General features: G+C 42.6%; 1 protein-coding gene, 1 long non-coding RNA gene and 1 other non-coding gene across 23 annotated transcripts in view; 2 read left to right on the plus strand and 1 right to left on the minus strand.

Annotated features, from left to right (window-relative positions):
- PHACTR1 (phosphatase and actin regulator 1) overlaps window positions 1-24450 on the plus strand; it is a 570508-nt gene that overhangs the window by 497086 nt on the left and 48972 nt on the right. For all 21 annotated transcript variants that reach the window (XM_007973667.3, XM_007973668.3, XM_038005567.2 and 18 more), the window contains 2 exons: window positions 15011-15258; window positions 17213-17369. In XM_007973667.3, the coding sequence (XP_007971858.1) occupies window positions 15011-15258; window positions 17213-17369 (405 nt within the window). The remainder of the gene's footprint in view (window positions 1-15010; window positions 15259-17212; window positions 17370-24450) is intronic.
- On the plus strand, window positions 1376-1536 carry LOC119626879 (U1 spliceosomal RNA). Its single transcript, XR_005243070.1, has one exon. It is a non-coding gene; the product is annotated as a U1 spliceosomal RNA (small nuclear RNA).
- On the minus strand, window positions 11431-15002 carry LOC103222148 (uncharacterized). Its single transcript, XR_005242853.2, has 3 exons — window positions 14438-15002; window positions 13691-13819; window positions 11431-12173 (listed from the first exon to the last, which is right to left on the minus strand). It is a non-coding gene; the product is annotated as an uncharacterized lncRNA (long non-coding RNA).

Here is a 24450-nt window from a genome sequence, read left to right on the forward strand (position 1 = left end):
CAGAGCAACCTTCCCGCCATTCTCGCACATTCTTGGACATGCCGGATGCCTCCTGATGGGGCCTTGGCACCGTCTGTTCCCCTGGATGGATTGCCCTTCCCTCAGATATCCTCAGGGCTCCTACGCTCACCTGCCCCGGGTCTCTACTCAAATGTCACGTCCTCAACGAGGCCCTTCCTGTTCAAAATGGCAACCCTCCTCGCAACCCGGCCTGTTCCCCAGCTCCTTTTATTCTTATCAAAGCATTTTTCACCATCTAACATTTTATGTCATTTGCCTTTTGTTCAGTTTGTTGCTCTTCTCACCTAATAGAACATACAGTCCACAAGGGCAGGAACTGTTTTGTTCATGGCCGTATCCAGAGTGCCTACAACAGGGCCTGGCTTATAGGTTTGAGTGAGTGAGTGAGTGAGTGAGTGAAAAAATAACTGAATTAATGGAGAGCCTCTCGTAGCTGCAGTGATATTCTTTCGCTTATTAATCTGCTTCCTATCGATGGACTGAGTTCTCACAAGGCATATGTTATATAAATTTTAAGCAGTATTAGTGGTCTTTAACCTTTTATATTTTCTTTATTCTAACAATTTGAACTATTCCCTCTGTTTGGAATGCATTCTCTTCCATCCCGTCCTCTACTACCCACAGCAGCTTCTTTCGCAAAGAAAAATTCTTGTTCTTCAAGACATTATTAAAATACCAGGTCCTCTGTGACCCCTCTCAGATTCCTATACAGAGCTCTGCCCTCCTGCACACACCCCTTTTGCATGCTTGCGTCAGGTTATGTGTTTCTCTAGATATTCTCTCTTTAATGTGGACAAGAACCATCCTCGTCTGCCCATATGGTATGGTTTGAGTATCTCTCTTCCAAAGAGAAGGAGTTGAAACTTAATGGCCAATGTGATAGTATTAACAAGTGGGACCTTTAAGATATGATTAGGCCATGAGGGCTCCTCCTTCGTGAATGACATTAAGACCCTTGTGAAAGGGACTTCAAACAGCAGCATAAAGCTCTCTTGGCCTTCCACCATGGGAGGATGCTGCATTTCTCCCAGCTGGAGGATGCAGCCCTCACCAGACAGCCAAACCTGCCAGCGCCTTGATCTTGGACTTTCCAGCCCCCAGAACTGTGAGGAAACACATTTCTGTTCTTTTTAAATTACCCAGTCTCGGGTATTTTATTATAGCAGCACAAATGGACCACAATGGCTCTCGACCCTTAATCTACCATAGTACCTCTCATGTAGGAAGTATTCTGAAACTATTTATGGAGTGGGTTTCATTAAAAGTTACTCTAACCTTTGAAATAGAAAAATATCTTACTATTACGATCAATGTTTTGTTATAAACTGTCTCAATTATAGAAACAGGTTTTTGCATACTTATCTGGCAGTGGAGATACATGATCACAAAGGTCGTTTTCCCAGGCAGGCTTATTCATTGCACTCCGTATGTGCTGACCCCTGTGACTTTCCCAAATCTGGGAAACTTGACTGCATAATTTGTGGTAGTGGGGGACTGTGTTCGTGCTTTCCCCTGAAAAAAAACAAAGGAAGAAAAGAAACAGGCTTTTGTGTGGATCCACTCCTGCTTCCCCAGTTGGGCCATTCCTGTTGTGTTGTGTTTAATGTTAGAAGCAACGTACAAAGTTCCTCCCTTCAAGTTAAACCTAGGTCTTTGCTTGTCATGTCTGGTAATATCAAACTAGATCTCCAGATACTATAATTCTGATTATGAACCTAAGCTGTCATTGAAGTACATTTTTCCTTCTTATTAATTCTCTTGGAGCAAATCTTTAATGAATGATAAAATGGGAGAGAGGTTATCATCCTCAGCTAAGGTAGGGATGCTAAGATTGCTAAGGTGTAGGGAATCGTATTTGATAGTCCAGCTCTATCCAGTGTCCTCAAACTAAACCTGAAAGTTAACTTCCAGCATTTTATGCTGAGACCTCAAAAATAGGAGCAATCATGTAAGGAGGAGAAAGGCAATGCAGGTACATCCTAGATGGATTAGAGGAAGGAGTGTGTTGGTAGACCAGGTGAGTTCACATGGGAAGAATAATTGAAATCTCTGAGTTAGATCTAAAAAGGCAAAATATGAATGAGTTTTTGTTACTAGTATCATTCATGCATGCTATCAACTGATGCAAAATATCAGTAGATATTTTTAATGATGCCTTATTTACACCCAGTGAGTTTTAGTTTAGGAAAATTTTAAGTACCATACATTCAGTTCTGATGGAAATTGCCACCTATGGGCCTTATAAATGAAAAAGTAAATACGTTTCTAATAAATTCATTCTTTATCTACCTCTTCCTGTCCAAAGTCCCTGAGCAGCTAGATGAAGAAAGCTCTGATATTTGCCAGGAAAACATTTCAGGCAATTACTGACTTGTAAATCTTGAATGAAAACAGGCCCTGTGAAAAGAAAGGATGGTACCTGTGTTTGCTTAGCAAACAGAAGATCCACCAATTCTTTGCTCAGTGCATTTTCTAGACCAGGCTCCGTGCTTGGCACCGGGGATGTAACAGTGAATAAAATACAGAAGATACCCTCAGTGCAGCTTAGAACCTGCTGGGAGAATAGACTGGGCAGATCAGTACCCATGAGAGTACAGGGAAGGAGAAGAATGGGCAACAGGAATGTCAACTGGTCTATGAAATTCGGAGTTGTCTTCTCTGAAGAACTGCATTTAAACTAAAAGCTAAAAGAAGGAATAACCAGATGGAAAGGAGAAAGGGAATGAGAGAACATTTAGGCAGATTAGAGGAAAGGGTGATATACTATCTCCAGATAGCGAATGAGGTTTTTAATAAGAAAAGGAAGTTGGCATTTATTCTCCAGGGTTTTAGAAGACATAGCATAGAGAATGAGATTGATGACATAACATTGTAATCAGATATAAGGAAGAACCAACAGAGAGGACACCGAAGACTTTTAATAAAAATCAGGCCAACAGGAGTCCCAAATGGTTTACTCATGTATTTATGTAGAGAAAAAACATACAAGTGGGATCAGCTGCTAAGGACATGTTCAACTCTGTAACTGCAGATTAGATATATTGAAGTAGGTTAACTCTCATGTGAAATTTTGGAGAAATAGAATGGCTTTACCTCTGCTGGCATATTTGATGTACATCTTTGTTAGCTTGGATAAGCCAGTCCAATCTGGATGGTCAACTAGATGCAGGAAAGTTCCAGAATCATCTTGAACTCTTAGCAACACCCATTGATCACTGCATGCCAAGCATTGTAATAGGCACAGAATGACAAAGCAATCTTTCCTTTAAAATAATGACATTGATAAGTTCATACAAATAGTTTATTATTTCTTATAATGTCCCCTTTTTGCATTTACATATTAGCTGGAGATTAATTTGTCAAGAATATTGAAAAAGAATAGTTTTTACATTGGACAGAAGAAATTGAAATCAGTAGACTCTGAAATCCCTCCAAGCTCTAGAATTCTATTATCCCATGATTATTTTTAGGCCTTTCAAAGAGTGTAATACAATTTATAATCCTTGGATAAATACATTTCATGGTGACAATTACTTTTCTTCATGTTGCCTCAAAGGTCACAGGAAATTCTAAAGAATAATTCTGGCTGCTAAACTAGATGATCCCTAGGGTTTCTTTTAGCCTTAACAGTCTAACATAATTATTGTATTGGCTTATGTGTGTAATGTTTCACCTGCTAATTAGGGTGTTCCCTGATAATACACAGATGTGCATCAGTGCCTCAGCAAGAATGAAACTCTGAATACCTAGGTGTTATTTGCTTGTGAAGTGGTGTTGCTGTGAAGTTCCGTGTTTCTTCATGACATAACAAATGGCCTACACTGTTAATGAAATATGTTTCCAGGGAAAGATTCTCTTCTTATGGTGATGATCATCTCTTCAACATCTCACACAATTCCAGTTAGACATTTGTCCTTGCCCCTTGGAAGCCAGCACTGTCAATCTCTTACTTTAGGTCAGTTATTTGCTTTTAAAACCTATACTTATCATCTTTAATTGGCTACACGTACATGTTGTTTTTCAGATTTAACTGCTATTCCAAGGTACAGGATGTGGTTTTAGTGCAAAATAATGTCATTATGAGCAAGACCCGTCCTCCCCTATAAGGTTGGCAAGGAAATTGTTTAACCAATTTCCTAAGTTAATTGTTTAACTTTAAGGAAAGTTAAAATGAGACTGTACAAACCATTAACACCTTTTTCAGGCTAAGAAGATGAAAAAAAAAAGGAAGTATATTTTCAAAAGAAAGTGAATCTGCTTTTGATTTTTTTTTTGTTTCCTTCAATAGAAATCCTGCCCTTTTCCAGTGCACAAATATTGATTATTTGATCTTAGAAACTGTTGTCCAGAAAGTTTTGTGAATCAAAACTATTAAAATACTAAAGGAAATTTTTTAATAAATTAGCGGGTAGTATCTATAATGACTAATTTATGATAAATTGTTGGTGTTGACATGCACTCCTAGTTAAAACAGCAGCTCTCAGCGTTGATGTCCAGGAAGCACACTGCACCAGCATTGCCTTCTAATTTCGCAACTGCCTGTGAGGTGGGCACCTAGGTCTCTCCATTTAACTGAAGAGGAGCCAAAGACCAAGAGACTGGGTTAGCGAATGGTCCAGATGGGACTTACACAGTCCTGCTGACTCTGTGTCCTGCCTTTTTAGTACCCATGCTCAACCAAGCATGCTAGAACACCCATCAGCGTCTAGGGACAAAGTCAAATAGAAAAGCCACCACTGGTTTCTCCATCAGAAATAGAGAGTGCTGGGAGGGATGGGCTGTTGGTCAAACTCTGTGTGTCTTACGGTTTTGTTCATCACATCCCAATCCCAGACAGTATTTCAGAAATGTGGGTCATTGGTCCCTGAAAGGACAGAGACTATGAACAAATTAATTTAAATCCATTACCACTGCTGGAAAAAAAAAAAACCTCAAAATACGTTTTCTATTCAGGAAGGCTCAGTACCCTCGTCTATATATAGAACAGCATAGTTTCCTGCTGACTAAAGTTCAACAAAAAACAAAAGCTTTAATGTTACGTGTCTTATCTTAGAAGGCCAATCCTAGGCCATGATACACCACACAATGTATGCCTGCTTTCCTAAAAAGAAGCTGATTAACTATTTTCTTGGGCTACAGTGGTTATTTCTGCTATTTTTCAGCCTCAGGCACTGCAATCTGCAGCACAATTTCTCACACATTTTTGGTCTCCAGGAGGAAAGTGGCTGATTGTTCTCTCTCCCCTCTGAAAACTCTCTTCCTAACCCGTGCAGACTAAATTACAAAAGCTGTTCCTGTTGAAGTTTAATTTGGTTTTCAGTGTCATATTTGTAGATTATAAATTTTCTCTGTCCTTTGAGGAGAATGATGTCTTTTTTTTTTTTAAACAATGGATGCATTTAAAATCAGATACCAGAAAGCAATATTCCCTTTATTACATGTTTTTCTTTAGAAATGATAGTGAAATGGATCCCAGCTATTTTAGAGAAAGATTAAGGATTTAAAAGAGACAGTGATTTTCAATTTTATGACCTGCACTTGATTCCCTACAAGAGTTTCAAAGGTGTTTGCCAGCCAGTTATTCCCCTCCCGTGGATGGGTCACAGTGATTTCCTACTCATCAGCCTGTACTATGGAATGGAGATAAAGTGACTATTACAAAGCTCCCTTGAAAAGGGACTGACTCTTACAATGACCTGGACTCACGGTAGATGTCTTGGCATTCATTCCTGTATGAATGACTGAAAGTAAGGTCTGGGCCTTACCCTTATCCAGTAATGAACATGAAAGGTGAGTCAGTCTCTTCACTTTTGAAGTCTAGAGATCCCTTAAAAACATTCAGCCATTGAAAATGGTAGGTAAAGTCCAGGCACGGTGGCTCACTCCTGTAATCCTAACAACTTCGGGAGCCCAGGAGTTTGAGACCAGTCTGGGCGACATAGCGAGACCCCATCTCTACAAAAAAAAATCAAAAAATTAGCCAGGTGCAGTGACATGCACCTGTTAGTCCCAGCTACTCAAGAGACTGAGGCAGGAGGATTGCTTGAGCCCAAAGGTCCAAGGCTGCAATGAGCTATTAAAAAAGAAAAGAAAAGAAATGGTAGAAAAAGGGAAGGGAGACAGAAATGGTTATCTGCCCAGGCTCTCAACCTATGCATCTCCTAGAGTCAAAGGGAAGAGTTGAGTTTTCCAAGAAGAAGGCTTGGTAAAGGTCATTCTTGGTGTGAACAAGACCAGGGGAAGAGAGTACAGCTTTTCACCTCTCTAAGGTGTCCTGTAGATGTGATGAGAGGAAGGCAGTTTTAAATGTGTGCCTTTTATCGATTTGGGACTGCCATTTTCCTCTTAGCTTTCCAAATACATCTCTTTTCAGTGTTGTGTAAATAGCAAGCTTTCTGTTTTAGGGATACTTCTGTTCATTCTTTTCTGTTCATTTAAGCTGTTCCATCCTCTAGGGGAAAATAAGGACGAAACAACATCCTCATCCTTGTGAGCTTACTCATTGGTGGGAGCAACAGGTAATAAGCCTATGAATATGTAATATGATGTCAGGTGGGGACAGGGCACTGAAGAACCATCATGCAGGGTCATGGGAGGAGTGTGGTGGTGATGCCTCTCTATCCTCCAGGAGATGTGTCATTAAAGTGGCCACAATAGACACGAAACCCACCGCATGCCCCTTTTTATCAGCAGCGCTCCATTGTGCAAGGCTGGATTATCCAGCCTGGTAATTATTCTGCCCTCCCTCTTGTCGCCTATTCTTTCTGCACACCTACTCACCCTCAGCCATGTGCTACTTACACAAAACTTGTATCCCCAAGTCTAGAATTCAAACCCCCTCCCTACGTGTTCCACAATAGCCCTCATCATGGGACTCTTCACAGCAAAATTCATAGCGAGAGAGTAGCTGGATTGTGTGAACATCTGTTATCCTTGCTTTTTGTTATAAAAATATTATATTCCATGGTTTTTAAAATTTGCAGTATAAATTGCATTTCATAGTCAGCATATACATCTATGGAAAAAATGATGGGCTTTGCTGATTCTCCAGGAGAAGGCAACATGGTTCATGGAAAGAACACAGGGCCTGGGTGGGAAGACCTGATTTCACATCCTGCTGTGATCACCACCGAGAGATCACTTGTGTTCTCAGAGACTTCATGTGCCCATTCATGCAAATCAAGATAATAACAATACCCTTCTTAACTCTGCAAGTTTTTGTGGCGATTAAATGAGGTGATGAACATTTACAACACACTTTCATGGGACACTAAAGGACCATCTGTGGTAGCCGTGTGGTTGTTTTGAAAGATGCTCCTGCTCCTTCATCCTGAGCTGTGGAACCCACTGGTATCTTTAAGACATTTTGTGGAAATATTCTGAAATGGTGCATCTGTCCAACATCCTGTGAACATCATGGAATGCTCTTTAGTTTCTGCATGTTTATCCCTCTTATGTTTGTCAAGAAAATGACGTTATTGAGTGCTACCTAGATGACAGGGAGCAGAAATTCATCTGTTTTTCCCCTGGAAAATAATTTAAGGCCTTTGGTCTTTGTTTAAATTCATTATAGGATGTTAGTATAAGAGGAAACCGTATAGATCTCATCAAGCTCAATGACGTCACCTTACAAAGCAGCCTAACTTTGGACAGTCTGAATTGAAGTGGGCTAAGGGCCTGTGAGTATAGAATTGGAAACTGGAATACCATAAGCTCTCTCTGTTACCTCTTCTGTGCACACACAGTCCTGGAATGAAGGCCACACCATACCAACGTGCTCTTGCTTGCATAGATCTCTGTGCCTTTGCTCCTTGAGTTGTCTTCTTAGGAAAAAGAACTCTAGAGCACTATTTCCAAAATCCTAATGCTCCTTTCACAAAGAGAATTTCCCTACAACAGCAAGACTCTATCTAAGGGTCAGGGATCCTAATTTTAGCAAATTAAGTAATTGGAAATGTAATGTGATGTACTCTGATTGCGTGTGACTTCAATTCAAATATTTGATCAACTTATCCATCAGTTCCAAACACACGTGCCATGATGAGGTTGAGGCAGGAAGATCATCAGCCTCTGTCTTGGAGAGGCTCACAGTTAATGGGGGTGGGGGTAAATGCTTAACCTGTAATTATAACCTAATGTGGCAGATGCTGTAACCAAGCTGGGAACAGAGGCTATGGATGTGCAGAGAAGGGACTGATTTCCATTTTTAAAAATCAGAAAAGGATGCTCAAATGACATGAGATTTGAGCCATCCCTGAAGGATAGGCAGGATACTCTTTCTAGGCCAAAACCTGAAGGGTGAGTTCTGGGGTGGAGCAACTGCAGGAGCAGAGGGAGGAGGCAAGAAAGTCCACAGTGTACTTGGGCAGTGGCACGTGGTCTGATGTGGCTGGAACACTGGGGAGACAGTAAAGAATTATAACAAATGAGATTGAAAGGAGTTGGGGGGTCAGATCGTGAGGCACCTCTTAGTCCATGCTATAGAGGGTGGCATTGACCCAGTTTACAGTGAGGCCTTTCCTGACTCTTTTGATTAGGAGAATTACATGATCAGACCGGTTTGAAAGCAGAATGGAGGGTGGACTGGGTGGATGCGGAGGGGGAGGTTCTGGAAGGAGAGTAAGGTTTGGAGCCACTGGGGGACCACTGCCTCTACATAGGCAGTAGTATAGTGACATCAGTAGATCAGGTCCTATAGTCTGACAGCCTGAATTCAATGTCTGCATCCCTCTGGTTGTGTGACCTTGGCCACGTGCCTTTGTGTTTTCCCGTCTAAAATGGGAAGATCACAATAGTACCTATCTTTTAGGATCCTTGTGAAGCTCAAGTAAATCAACACATGGGACAGTGTGAGCATTTAGAAATGTTAACTTCTGGCATCATCTGTAATAATCCAGTTAGAATGAACAAAGGTGGCCAGGCACAGTGGCTCATACCTGTAATTCCAGCACTTTGGGAGGCCAAGGCAGGTGGATCACGAGGTCGGGAATTCAAGACCAGCCTGGCCAAGATGGTGAAACCCTGCCTCTACTAAAAATACAATAATTAGCTGGGCTTGATGGTGGGCACCTGTAATCCGAGCTACTTGGGAGGCTGAGGCAGAGAATTGCTTGAACTCAGGAGGCAGAGGTTGCAGTAAGCCGAGATCGCGCCACTGCACTCCAGCCTGGGCGACAGAGTGAGGCTCTGTCTCAAAAAAAAAAAAAAAAAAAAAAAAAAAAAAAAAAAAAAAAAAGAATGAACAAAGGCTCCATCTCGGAGGTTAGGATGAGATTCTTCACGTTTACCTGTGGTTTTAGAAGCTAGTTAGCCCTTAGGAAGAGGGAGGGTGAAAACAACCCATGTGCAATGAAGTCCATTTGAATCTGAAGCCAACTAAATGCTTAATGCCAAAGAATTTTGATGTGAATGGTCTAGAATAGATCTTATTACACGAGTCAGCAATTCCTCAGGGAGGTTGACAGGTACTCTGGAAGATGTGACTCTCAGGCCACTGAGTGTCATTCAGTAAATCACTGATCTGGGCAACAGAATGAGAAAACCTGTTTCACTCAAGCATCAGCTTGGAGCTCTTGCATTCATGAGGTAACAGCTCAGGAACTGAAAGCAGGCGTGCAAGTAGCTGAGTAAGTAGAACCCCAAGAGCATCAGCGTCTTGGTACAGCCCCCAGAATGCCAGCCTCAGACCTGACAAGTCAGGAACTCACGTGAGAGGATCTGGACAGTTCTTCATCATTCAGCGAATGCTGCAGATTCCTGATAATTAATACCTACGTGGCTTTTGAGGAACTCACATGGTATAGTGCTGAGAATGTAGCAAGCAGCAAAGCCACTGTGGATACTCTAGGCCAGTGCCTCCTAATCTGAGATGATTTTCGTCCCCCAGAGGACATTTGGCAATGTCTGAAGATTGTTTTTGCTGTCACAGTTGGAGGAAGTGCTGCTGGTATCCGGTGGGTGGAGGCCAGGGGTACTGCTAAGTATACTACAATGCACAGGACAACTCTCAAAGCAATGAATTTTCTGGCCCAAAATGTCAGTCATGCCTGTGTTGAAAAAGCCTGGGCTAGACCAACATTTAACCAAAACGTGATATCTGCATCATTGGTGGTACAGAAAATGAGTTTAGGACAACCTTTTATTAGTTTTAATATTTTATTGAATATTATATGCACTTATGCATATATCAATATTGAAAATATATGTATTACAAATATAAAAATATATCTTAACATGTTATAAACCTATATGATTTACATATAAAACCTGTTACTACAAAGATATCATTTGCTTAGGATGAGGTTACAATAGTGTTTAAGTTTTTTTAAAAGTACCACACTGACTTAAAAAATTACAAAGTAAATAGTAGTGTAAATAGACTTCAAAGATGCCATACACAAAAAATTAAGGAGGTAGGAGTATAATCAAGGTTAAGAAAACATTGGTTCAGATCAGGGCTCAGAAAACATTTTCTGTAAAGAACCAGATAGATAGTAAATATTTTCAGCTCTGTTGCAACTACTCCACTCTGCTATTTTGGTGCAAAAGCAGCCAAGGTGATCAGTGAATGGATAAGTCTCCTGAATGCCCTGAGTATTAAACTTAGTGCCCCAGGAGTGGCCTGGTCATGGCAGGGTAGAACACTAGTTAGTAGGACTTAAAATAGTTATAAAGTAATAATGCCCATTTTTCACACACGTTGACAAGGCATGATATTTCCTCCATCTTGCATGGGTACATTTAGTGGGGTTTGTGTTTTATCAAAAAACACATCTCATAAGTATCACAGTTCAACTTTTGCATGCAGAATTTGTAATAGAGTGGGTTCAAATTTCAAGCCCTTCCTTTACCAACTGTGTCCTTGTGGGCCTATTCAATTACCCTTTCAGAGCTTCAATTTCCTGCTTCGTAAAATGGGGAGAACAGCACCTGTCCTGTACAGTTGTTGGAAAGGTGAAATGCAACACATAATGAAAATTACACATTTAGCAAATGTTCTGTCTATTCACTCTCCCTTCTTTCCTTCTCTCCTTCAATTCTTCCACTTATTCATTGAGGATGCCCTTTTTATCATTGCCATTGATAAAGATGCTAACCAAGTCTAGAGCACCACATCCCTGCAGCACACCACTAGATGCCTCTCTGAAAATTAAAAAAACAATCCCTTAGTTAATACCTTTTGAACATGTTTTGCCAACTGCTTACAAATGTACCTAAACATCAGTCATTCCAGCCTGTATTTCTTTCCTTCGGCTAAAGCAATAGACAATTACTGAGCATCTATTTTGTGTCAGGCACGATACTAGGCACTAAGCATGGTAATAGGAACCAGATACAAACAGAAGACGTGGCTTCTGCCCCAGATACAAACAGAAGACATGGCTTCTGCCCCAAGGAGCCTACAGCCTTGGGTGGTGAAGAGAAGATAGTAAGCAAACAGATGATCATGGTTTTCACACCTGAGGACTCTCCTGTAAACACAGGCAAGGCATTGACTGACACAAGTATTGAGAAATAGGAATAAATGAGGTGAAGATGGTTTGGGAACACATTCCAGGGCAAGAGCATTGAATGCATAGTTGCAGGTGATCAAGGGGTTAGTTGTTTGGAGACAGAAGTAAAGAAGTGGGAATGAGTTTGTGTTAATAATTTGGGCCAAATCATGTAGGGTGTGGCAGGTACATGACACTATGTTTAAACTACTGTTTGCAGGCTAATGGTTTTCACCTTCCTTTTGGAATTAGAGCCTGTATTTAGAGCAGATCTAGGGGATAACTATATTATATAAAACTCGTGCTACAGAGACTGATGTTCTGCTGGGTGTCCGTCACCAGCGGGGCAGAGGCCACGTGTCATAAGATGCTGCATTTGAGTTGATTTGGTTCTTTGCCTCAAATAGTACAGTTCATGATGCGTTAACTGAATTTTCATTTGCATCACTCCTAGAGCAGTAGTTTTGTAGACTTGAGAGGCTTTCAAAGTTCTCTTGGGTGAGGCTCTTAGATCCGAGTTTTAGAAAGTCGCTCCAACAGCTCTGGAGACTGGACTGAAACTGAGCGTGCTGTGAAACCACTTGAAAGGCCATGTCTGTCAATAACCAGTGAGGGTCTCATTTGAGGCCGTGTCAACAGGCGACTTCACATGTACCAGCCCTACAAAAAAGGCATGATTTACCCCGTTTTGCAGTTGAGGAAGCCAAGATTCAGAGGTTAAACAATGTGGCCAGTGTCAAGAAGACAGTAAGTGGCAAAACATGGACCCAGATCTGTCTTGACTCCCCAAACTGAGGCCACATGTTAACCTTCCCAGCCTCCTTCTCAGCTAACTCCTGTACTCTGCTTTCTTTTCTTGCTCTCCTGTGGTTCTCCATAGTTACAAAAGGGGTGGGTTTATCGGGGCATTTGTCTTCTTCTCAGGACTCTTCCTGATGTATAGTTGGCATTCAGTGGATATTTATTAATAGAATGTTTTACAATTCTTTTGGTGGATTCACCTAGCTTCCTGGAAAACTACCTCCTTCATTCTTAAGGAAAATTAGGCATTCAAGAACATGCTAGGGTTCACACATCAAGAAGATGACCTGATTGGTCCCAGAGGTCTTTAGCTGTTTCTCTAGTGCCCCAACAGGCAGTCATTGGCCACTTGACCAATCCCTATTTGACAAACTCAGTAGCATGGTACCTGGTACCTTTCAAAGTAGCCAGCTGTCCTCCATTTAATCCCATCCTATTTAAGAAGGTCTCACGCTGCCCATGTATCTTTGAAAGAGAAGAAACCACAGCCTCTTGTTGATCACACACTACCTATGAGGTGGAGTTTCTTATCTTCCTTTGCATTTTTCTCTCTTCTTTATCTTCTTGAATCAACTTGGAGCCTTCTACCTTAAGGAAACTCATGCTTTCTGGTTTCCAACTTTTTTCCTTAAAAGATTCTTCCCACCAAACAAGAATATCTATTGACTGCTTTCATCCCCAGCTCCTGGCTTCCGTTATCCCTAGCTCTGTGCCTTTATAGGAACCATTGCTAATTAAACTAGAAAGTGGAGAGAGGAAAGACAGGATTTGGGCAAAATATGAGCCGTGGAATTACATTTTTTTTGCCTCTTCCATCGTTACTTCCTGTAATACCCAATGTGGAAATCCAAGCACAGTTGGAATGGAGTGGCTGTGACCGATAAAAGGGCTGCTTTTGCAGGGTGAGCACCAAGTCCCTAGCCCCACTCCCATCACCCTTTGCCACTCTGGGGACTTCACCCTCCTGCTCCCATTGTCATTTGTATTAAATTAGGTGGGAAATGGACCGACGTAAACCACTAATGTGGTAAACCACTAATGTGGTAAACCACTAATAAGATGCTGTATTTTTATAAATATATGATTTAATACTATTCAGTAGGTGGCTTTTTTTAAGTTGATTTAGTTCGTTGCATTGAACATCATAGCTCATAATGTGTTAACTAGATTTTTCCATTTGTGTCACTGAAGAGTTATGTGAAAACTACAAAGAGAAAAACAGCTCTTTGGAAACAATGGAAGGAAGGAAGTTAATTGAATTTACATTAGGCATAGCAATAATTTAAAGCATAATTGAAAGTTTCAGAGGAGAGGCATGTATTCATATGTCCTAAGTCAGATTTCTTTTGGATAAAATATTCAAATGTAGAACTTACTGATATATAATATAACCTCATGCTCCATTTCCTTATGCATGTCGAACACTTTTGGATGGTAAAATGCATTGAGTTTCCTGTGTTTAGAAATTCCTTAAATGAAAGATATAAATTCCACTTCCAGTTAATCTGAAAAAGAATTACAAAATTTAACTGTGGTTTCTGGCTTCATATTCTTATGATACTTGCTAGATTTCATGCAAAGCCCATCATAAAAAGGGTTCTAAGTTACTACATAATCCTCAGCTAGAGGATTCAGAAAATAATTATTTTCTTTATTTTTGATGACATGCATTTACTAACTTTTGAATGACAAACTTGTATAGATTTTTTTTTTCTTTTTGAGATGGAGTCTCGCTCTGTTGCCAGGCTGGAGTGCAGTGACATGATATCAGCTCACTGCAACCTCTGCCTCCCAGGCTCAAGTGATTCTCCTGCCTCAGCCTCCCAAGTAGCTGAGACTACAGGTGTGTGCCACCACGCCCAGCTAATTTTTGTATTTTTAGTAGAGATGGGGTTTCACCATGTTGGCCAGGATGGTCTCGATCTCTTGACCCCATGATCCGCCTGCCTTGGCCTCCCAAAGTGCTGCGATTACAGGCATGAGCCACCACACCCAGCAGTATAGCTTGTTTAGTTAATAAAGATATTTGATCCAAGTTGGTTCAACTTCAGAAGTAGAACCAAAAACATCATCCTCGATGCCTCTTAGAAAGCTGACCTGCAAAATATCCAGACTGGCATTACCTGTGGCTCCCTGTGGGAGATCACTTTCTGTAGGTCATCGCTGATGATGTCGTGCATGGGTCTCCGGCCTTCTGTCCATCCCCCTCTTCCCTTTCTCAGCATCTCCAGCCACAGCATTTCAGTCTTTCACACACTCAGTCCCTATCAGTCACCCTGTGTAGCTTTAGAAAACTAGAACCTCAATTATTATCTTTCTCTCCTGAAACTGAAGCTTCACTATCAGATTAATGCTTTACCTTTGCTTTTAATTTTTTTAATTATGGTAAATACAGATAACATAAAATTTGCCATCTTAACCATTCTAAAGCATACAGTTCAATGACATTAACTACGTTCACATCATTGTGCAACCATCATACCACTCACGAGGAGCTGCATTTGTTATTTCCTATTCCCATCAGGAAATGGTGCCGTCTTAAAATGATTCCCTGTAAGATGAGCAGTGGAACTTTACTTGCCCAGTAGACCCTTTGTCTCTTAGGACTAAACAACTGAGTTTTAAAATAGTTTTGATGCATTTATATAGCACGTTAGCCAAATTGAATTTCCTCTTTCCTCCTTGTCTTTAAACAGCTCTGAGCAGCGGGTCCCCTGTTCCACTTCTTACCACAGCTCTGGGTTGCACTCGGGTGACGGGGTCACCAAAGCAGGACCTATGGGCCTTCCAGAAATAAGACAAGTGCCAACTGTTGTGATTGAATGTGATGACAATAAAGAAAATGTGCCTCACGAGTCAGACTACGAAGACTCTTCTTGCCTGTACACAAGAGAAGAGGAGGAAGAGGAGGAGGACGAAGACGATGACAGCTCATTATACACCAGTGCGTTCATCTTAACTCTTCACCAGGGGTGGGGAAGCATGCTATTGTGGAAAGAGAGCAGAGAGCAGACCCAGCAGCCCAGCATTCTGGGTTCTAATCCCCACTCTGGTGTTGACTGGTCCTGGGTCGTAGGGCAGCTTAGTCTACCTCTTGGGGCCTCAGTTCCTACATCAGTAAGAAGAGAGGGTAAATGCCCTCCTAGCTCTAAAAATTACCACCACCTCCTACCTCTTTAAATGGCTTATTCTTTGTTGCTTCCCTTAGGATGCAACTTCTCCAGCAACCCAAAAAAAAAAAAAAAAAAAAAAAAAAAGTTTAAAACTCTGTCTAGCAAACACTCAAATACTACCCACTGTATATGCAACAAATTCAGTTTTTAAGCATACCTCAGCAACTTTGAAGGCCTCAATTTAAATTTCTTATTTATGACCTTTAAATGTGCTAAGAGACAAGAGAAGAAATGAAGAAAGCAAAGTTCAAAACCTATCACTCTAGCCATGAACAGTAAATAAATTTTAGTTACATGAGTACAGCCTGATATTTGGCCAACTTTTTAATAAATGAACTTATGAGACTAGCAACCATGCATTGAACATGTACTGTGTGCCTGACAATGGGCTATGGTTTTAATCTCTCACCTACATCTCACAACCCTGAGGCACGGACGCTATTGCCTCATTTTACAGATAAGGGCAGAAAATGGAGAAGCAAGGCACAGGCCCAGGGCTTCACATCTGCTAAGGGGCAATGCTGGGGTTTGATGCAGGCTCTGTCACATTCTAAAGCCCATGTTCTAAAACCAGCGGAGGAAGAAAGAAGAAAAGCACTACACAATAAAGCCCAAAGGCATCCTCAGACTTGTTGCCTGCTGGCGTTTTCTCTTGCTCTCTACTTACCAGGCTTCAAATAGCTGGCTCCGGGTGAGGCCTGGCAAGCTATGAAAGGATCCAAATGATGTCAAGGACAGAACCACACAGGGCAGCCAAAGACCTCAATGATCCATGAATGGAGGGAGCAACTGCTCAGCCCCTGTTTTGCTGTTCAGTATCCAGAGAACTGAATGTTTTATAACGGGGTTTCTCAACCTCAGCACTCCCAGCATGTGGGACCAGATAATTCTTTGGTGTGGGCCATACTGTGCACTGTGGGGTGTTTACAGGCATCCCTGGCCTCTGTCCACTAGATACCAGTAGCACCCTCTGCCTGCCACCTTAGTTTTGACAACCAAAAATGCCTTGAGATATTGCCAGGTGTCCCCTGGGGAGCAAAATCACCACTGGTTGAGAACCACTGATTTATACCAGATGTAGGGAAGCCCTGCCTCAGCTGCTCAGAAACCCCGGGGTTAAAAAGAAAAAACCCACCCCAGGATATTGCCTGTGTCAAAGCCCTCACCTCCACTCCCACCCCCAACCAGCCCCACTTTGTCCACCTACCTTTTTTCTCCTTCACATCCCCCCAGCTCCAGTGTAGTTGATCTTTTCTGTCTCTTGAAATTTCCTGGTATAGCCTTCACCACTGAACTTTTGCAGACACAGATCCCCGCCCACCTGCTGCCTGTTAGACTCTCATCTCTGCTTCAGGTGTCAGCCCCTCCTCCTCGTGAAACTTCCCCTAATTGCTAAAGGCCTCTGTCCTGTCTCCCCCTTTGCAGTCCACTGCACCCCACAGCCAGTCCTGCCCTCCTTTGTGATGTCGCCTGCATGCTAGGTGTTCCTGGAGAGCAGAGACCCAATCACAGGCTCCCCGTGTGCTGTCCATGTGCCCCACACAGTGCTAGGGGGGTAGAGTGTGTGGCAATGGCAGGAACTCTAGGAACTGAGGCCTTAACCACTTTCAGGTGTTAAAGCGTTGATGACTTCCTTCCTGCCTTGTATCTTATGGCCCAGGGTTGGCCCTGTGGGAGCCCAGGCAGATACCTCAGCCTTAGTTGACTCATTTCTCTCTCCTACAGGCTCCCTGGCCATGAAGGTCTGCAGGAAGGACTCCTTAGCCATCAAACTCAGCAACAGGCCCTCCAAGCGAGAGCTGGAAGAAAAGAACATCCTTCCCAGGCAGACGGATGAGGAGCGGCTGGAGCTGAGGCAACAGATTGGCACCAAGCTCACCAGGTAGGACAGCGGCACCTTCTGCCTCCCTGGTAGTGGGCCTTTAGCTCTCCAAATTGTAGCAAAAGAATTCACTCTCAGCCAGGCGCAGTAGCCTATGCCTGTAATCCCAGCACTTTGGGAGGCCAAGGCAGGCAGATCACATGAGGTCAGGAGTTCAAGACCAGCCTGACCAACATGGTGAAACCCCATCTCTACTAAAAATGCAAAAATTAGCCAGGCATGGTGGCTTCTAATCCCAGCTACTCGGGAGGCTGAGGCAGGAGGATCACTTGAATCCGGGAGGTGTAGGTTCCAGTGAGCTGAGATCGCGCCATTGCACTCTAGCCTGTGTGACAGAGCAAGACTCTGTCTCAAAAAAAAAAAAAAAAAAAAAAAGATGCAAGAAAACATCCCATTTTGTCTCCAAGGTTGTTTCTATAGTGCTCTCTCTTTCATTTATCCAAATCTTGGAAAATTCACTTGATTCAAGGTTCAGGGAGAAATTGAGAGGCAGGTTTCCAGGGAGAATAATCATCTGTAGAAAAGCCTCCATCATCTGGCCAGGCACGGTGGCTCATGCCTCCTAACATATTGGGTGGCCAAGGCGGGCAGATTGTTTCAGCCCAGGAGTTCGAGGCCAGCCTGAGCAACAAAGTAAAACCCCATCTCTACATAAAATAAAAAATTAGCCAGATGTGGTGGCACATGCCTATGGTCCCAGCTACATGGGAGGCTGAGGCAGGAGGATGGCTTCAGCATAGGAGGTCAAGGCTGCAGTGAGCCATTATTATGCCACTGCACTCCTAGCCCAGGTGACAGTGAGAAAGAAAAAAGAAAAAGAAAAGAGAAAAGAAAAGAGAAAAGAGAAGAGAAGGGAGAAGGAGAAGGGGAAGGGGAAGGGGAAGGGGAAGGGGAAGGGAGGGGAAGGAAGGAAAGGAAGGCCTCCATCATGTAATAGAACTGACCTATGGAGAGATAAGGTGTGGTTTGATTAAGCACAAAGAAGTCAGATAAACAAACTCTCTGCTATACGGTTAAGTGGTTGGTAGTGATGCCTCATTACTCCACTGGGACTCTTTTTGAGTGATTGCCCTTTATGTATGGATATTACAGACATAGGCATAGCTTTATATTATATTAAGATATTAATCACTTATGTATGTATTTGTAATCAACGGCATGTTTATGTGACATTAGGTAACCTTTGTTGAGTACTTATTATTTGCCACCATTCTCTAAACATTTTATATGTATTAAATCATTTGTCTTTGGGCCTCTCTATAAGATACACATTCGTACACCCATTTTACAGATGAGAACACCAGGCATAGAGAACTATGGTTGCTTTGCATAATGTCACACAGCACAGCTCTGGAATTCTCTCTCGAGCCCTCACTTTGTACCAGACACTGTTGTGAGTGCCTGGATGTAATGTGTGGAAGTCTACCAGGGCTTAATTTCTGATTCTCCCTCTTACTAGCTGTATGGCCTTAAGTAAGTCACTTAGTCCCTTTCTCTGTGTTGCTGCATAAGTAAAAGAGTGAGTTGTGAAAATTAAGCAAATTAATAGAAGTATTTAAAACAGTGTCTGGCCCATAGCAAGCAATCAGTTACCTGTTGTTACCATCACCTTTGCAATGTACAAGTGAGGAAGGTGGTGCATAGAGATTATGTAGACATAGGCGTCATCCAACTGTATGCCAGTATTCTTCCCTCCCACCTGATTTACTTTGTTACCTAAGGGCAGCTTCTTTTCCAAAATTAACTTGGTTTCCTCTTGGAGGATGTTGTAATGGTACAGGGCTTTGTAAAATGGTCAACACTGATGGATGATTGGACATAGTATTATGCAGTCTTTAGAGTCATAGAATGAAAACATCTAACCACTTGCCACACACACATACATACTTTCTCTCATTGATTGGAGTAACACGGCCTTCTCTTTTAATACCTCAGTGATAGTTGCAGCTCTCTAGAGAGCCTGTCCCATTGTTGGAGAGCCTTATTGTTAGGCATTTTTCCAATATTGAACTGAAATCTGTCCCTGCCACTCCCATCCATTGGTCTTATTCTGTGTTTTCTGCACCTTCATCCCCTGTAACACGGCATGCTTTAGCATACTTGAAGATAATGATCCTGGCCTCCCTGATCTCTCTCACGTTACATAGAACCATATGTCAGTTCTGAGATTGGTTGGGGTGGGTGGGTAGGGTTCTGGGCTACTCCTGACCCAGCTTGTTCAAGTTTACACATTATCCTCTAGGGGATTAGAAAAAAGAGAAGGAGCAGATCTTTTATCATAGCTCCTTCCCCTCACTTCCCATTCCTCCAGCTCTGCTACAGTACAAGCAGAGCCCCAGGTATGTGAGGGGCAAATGAAAATTTATCTGCAGGTGGGAGTGAGATGCCAGAGCATCTGGCTGCCTGGGTGACCTCTTCTTTGGCAAGTGTGAGAGAGAGATGGGAAGCATAGGAAGTCGGCCTGCGAGCCTGGCCACCTGCTTTTTCACTGTGGGGTCCTTGCACCTGGTTTAGACTAGCACAGTAAAAAAAGGCACCGTTGTCTGAGAGCATACTCCTAAAAAGAGAGACAACCCCAGCCTGTCCTGCCTGAATACATATCCACAAGCCACCACCATGACTGGCTAGCAAAGGCAGCTGCAAAACCCAGAGGTGGGAAGAGACATAAACCATCCATGTCCTGAAAGAGGTTCTCTGTATCTGAAATCTTATTCTGGTAAATCAGCCCTTTCCCAACTCTTCCCCTAATAAGGATGCTTAAATACTGCTTGGAATTTGTGACATCCACTGAAGGTTTACCATAGTATACTTCATTCCCAGCCCTCTTTCATTATGGCCGATAGCAGGTGTATTATTCAGTTCACTGCTATGAAGAAATACCTGAGACTGGGTAATTTATAAAGAAAAGAGGTTTAATTGACTCACAGCTCTGCATGGCTGGGGAGGTCTCAGGAAACTTACAATCATGGCAGAAGGCACCTCTTCACAGGGCGGCAGGAGAGAGAATGAGTGCAAGCAGGGGAAATGCCAGACAGTTATAAAACCATCAGATCTCATGAGACCCACTCATTATCACAAGAACAGCATGAGGGAAACTGCCCCCAAGATTCAGTTACCTCCACCTGGTCCTGCCCTTGACATGTGGGGATTATGGGGATTAAATTCAAGGTGAGATTTGGGTGGGGACACAGAACCAAACCTTATCAGCAGGAGAAGACATGTCAACTAGGGACAGAAAGACAAAGTAGAGAAGGCAGCATATTCAAGCAATTGAGATGACCTGCGTCCTTCCTCTGAACCCACTTTGTCCTTCACTCTTTCAACTAGGGAGTTTCTTTCTTGTGGTAAGACCCTTGGAAGCTCTAGCCAGATTGCAGGGACTGTGCCTAAAGGACAGACTGTCAGGAATGTCTAGCAAATTGGCAAAGTTGTACAGAGCTTAGCACATGTCTGCATATGGAAGATAGGTCATATCTATACCTCAAGGCCATTTTTGAGGTAGCACAGCCATTAATGCAGACCCAAAGAGTTTTAGGGACTATTCCCTTTAGAATTGAGAGCTCAGCTCTGTGCTTCCAGCCACCCATTCATCCTGAAGCCAGGGAAGAATGAATGGGAAATCTGAGAACCAAAAGTGACTGTGGTAGAGAGCGAGCTACTCTGGAGTCAGGAGTTTGGGTTCTAGCTCTGATTCTTTCATTTCCTAGTCATTTGCCCTGAGGGCATTAGACTAGGTCATCTGATTACTGTGTGTAAAACATGTGCTTTATGATCACAAAAAGCAACTAAAGGAATGCAGACGTGTGCTGTAGAGTTGACATTTCTGAAGCTACAAGGCCGCAGCATTCTCTGGCTATTAATGTACTGGAAATGTTAGGCTCTTTGAAAAGCATGTGGCCAAGTCTGTGGTCCTCATGGAGTCAGCAAGATAGAAAACATAATGTTAGCCTGAAAGTTCCAGTAACATAAGAAAAAAAAAAAGACCACAATGTGCAGCATTCTAAGAATAATCCCTCTGCTTTCAAAAACGTTTACTTGTTGAGGCTATTGGGCAGATTCTCCTAAGTCTCAGTCAGCAAGTCATCTGGATTTTTAAAGAAATAACTATTTCAATTAACTGCCATTGGAAACCTATGGACTACCCTAGGGACATGAAGGTTGGTCAGCAGGGTTCATGTGGCTCCTCCTCCGTATGTATACAGACTTTGAACTTTGGGATGGCACAGAGGACCAAGGAGTGGTGAATGATGCCATCCACTGGGGTGTCAGGTGAAAATAGTAGAGCTTCTGTTTACATTCATTTCATGTCATCCTTTTTAACATGGTTATTTGTGCCCGGATTGTACTGTGCATGGTGTACCATTGCAGTAGTACCTGTGTCTTATACATAAAGAAATGGTACATATGAGGACATGTGATTAGATTCGTATTGATGAAGTTCTCTTAGAGTCCCCTGGTTTGAGAGTCACTTCTCAGTGCTATGTGAGTAACACTTTTCACCTGCAGTGGACACACAGAGACCTCAGAGCAATCCCTCGCCCCGCCTATCCTGCCCCATGAGAAACCATTCTGCGTTCTCTCTAGATCTCCTCTTGGGATTCCACATCCTGAACCCTAGGAGGTGCCCTGACTATGGGATCTTAGCCATCACATCTACTTCTAGTTCTGTTCATTTGTCAAGCTTTTTATTCCCACAAGAGTAATGTTCCCTCATGACCCCATTTTGTTTATTTGAAATATAATTGAACATACTACCCCAAAATATCAGTATTAAAAAAATTAGACATGGAGCCATGCTTCTCAAAGTTCATAGTTAGGGTGCCCTGTCAGGGTGACCTCATGATCAGCCAGAACCAGCATGCTCTGGCACTTCCTCACATTCCAGCCTGTGGCACTGACTGATTGGTGAAGTGAAACCCCCAGAGGTTGGAGCTTCGGATCACTAGTTATGGGGTGTTCTGGAACTAAAGAGAAACCTGATGCCTAACAAGCTGTGCTTTTGATTCTGAAACATCCTATAAAAAGTGAGTCATTCAGTAAGTTGATAGGGCTACTCATGTTTAAAGGAAGGAGATTAAGACTCCAAAACATGATCTATTTGTGGTCAGTCAACAGCCAGTCTACTTGGGACCTCACCTAGGGAACAGCTAGCTCTTCAGACCCAACAGAGGATTGACTGACCCAGTCCTCTCCAACCGAGGTCCTCTGTCCCCACTCATACCCTCTTGGTTGTTTGGACCAGATGAAAAAGCCTGCAAAAGAAAAATAAAATGGAAAGTGCCTCACCATATACACAGGAGTTTATCATCTAAAGTGAGCTCAGGAGTAAATGAGGATTGGGGCCATCTACCTCCTGACATACTCCTTCCTCTAAAATATCCCTTTACCCTTAAAATATCACCCTCCTACTCAGGAATGAACTATGGGCTTTTTTTTTTTTTGGCAGTCAGAGTTGACCAGAATTTTTTCATCAACTGAGCTGGAGCAGGCAGACCCCCCGCTTCTAGTTGGATGCATCTCTATGTAGAAGCTCTTGGAAGCCTGGCCACTTGGTTTGGGAAAGAACATTTCTCCTTGTGATGTCCTTTTCCTAAGCTAGACATAGCCAGTAATGCAGACCACTCACCTATGATTATTCCCAATGATCAAAGGAAGATACTGACTTCATTTAAGCTACTTGGTGTATTCATTTGCTGGGGCTGCCATAACAGAGTCCCACAAATCAAGTGGCATACACACGGAAATGCATTGTCTCGGAGTTCTAGAGGCTGGAAGTCTGAGATCCAGGTGTCAACAGAGTTGGTTCCTTCTGAGGGCTGTGAGGAAGGCTCTGTTCCGGGCGTCTCTGCCGGCCTCTTGTGTTTGCTGGGAATCTTTGACCTTCCTTGGCTTGTAGATGCATCACCTCAATCTCTGCCTTCGTCTCTGCATGATGCTCTCCCTGTGTGTGTATCTCTGTGTTCAGATTTCCCGTTTCTATAAGGATACCAGTTATGCTGGATTAGGGTCCACCACCCCACCCTGAAGGACTCATTTTAACACGATTATCCCTGTAAAGACCTTGTGAGGTACTGGGATTAGGATTTCAACCTAGAAGTTTTAGGAAGACAGAATTCAATCCATAACACTTGGAGAAGTGTCAAGTGGGTTTACCTAGAGAAGGGACCATGACCCCAAATGCATGTGGAGACAGAGAGATATTGCACAGAAGTGAAGCAGACAGTGAGGAGATGAAGAGGGAGTGTTGGGAACAGGGGCAAGATGAAAAGTCCACCCTTGCTTCAAGAGGCCATCACTGTTCAGCTTCAACCCCATGTTGTTTTGCAAAAATGAAGGACTAGTTTATTAGCTCTTCTGAGAAAAGAATCTGGATTTTTTAAAATGACAATTTCAATTTTTTTAGACTTTATAGGACTGGCACAGTGACTCACACCTATAATCCCAGCACTTTGGGAGGCCAAAGTGGAAGGATCACTTGAGCCCAGGAGTCTGAGACCAGCATAGACCCCATGATAACAAAACAAATTCTTAAAAATTAACTGGGCATGGTGGCATCCACCTGTAGTCCCAGCTACTTGGGAGGCTAAGGTAGGAGGATCCCTTGAGCCCAGGAGGTCGAGGCTACAGTGAGCTATAATTGTGCCACTGCACTCCAACCTGAGCATCAGAATGAGACCCCTCTTTAAATGAGATAGGCAAAAATATATATTTGTAGACTGAATTCGGCGCAATGACTCCATCTCAGTCCTGGGCCACCTATTTTAAATCTTGGACCTGGATGGTGTAGTTTATTCTGTTTATAGTATATTCATGAAGTCTTTGTTCGTGCACTGCACATGCCGAGGAGACAATGAGACAGGAATAGTAGGTGTGTTGTAAATGTAAATGTGAACACGTGTATGTGTCTATCAGTAGCAATTTAAAATTAGCATCTGTAGAATTCAAATTAGTTTGAATGTAACTATACTTGCTTAATGATGGGATTACATTCTGAGAAATGTGTCAGGCAATTTTGCCATTGTGTGGCCATCATGAAGTGTATTCACACAAACCTAGATGGTAGAGTGTACTACACTCCTAG

This window comes from Chlorocebus sabaeus, chromosome 17 (assembly GCF_047675955.1).
Source record: "Chlorocebus sabaeus isolate Y175 chromosome 17, mChlSab1.0.hap1, whole genome shotgun sequence".
In the NCBI taxonomy this organism is placed as follows: domain Eukaryota; kingdom Metazoa; phylum Chordata; class Mammalia; order Primates; family Cercopithecidae; genus Chlorocebus; species Chlorocebus sabaeus.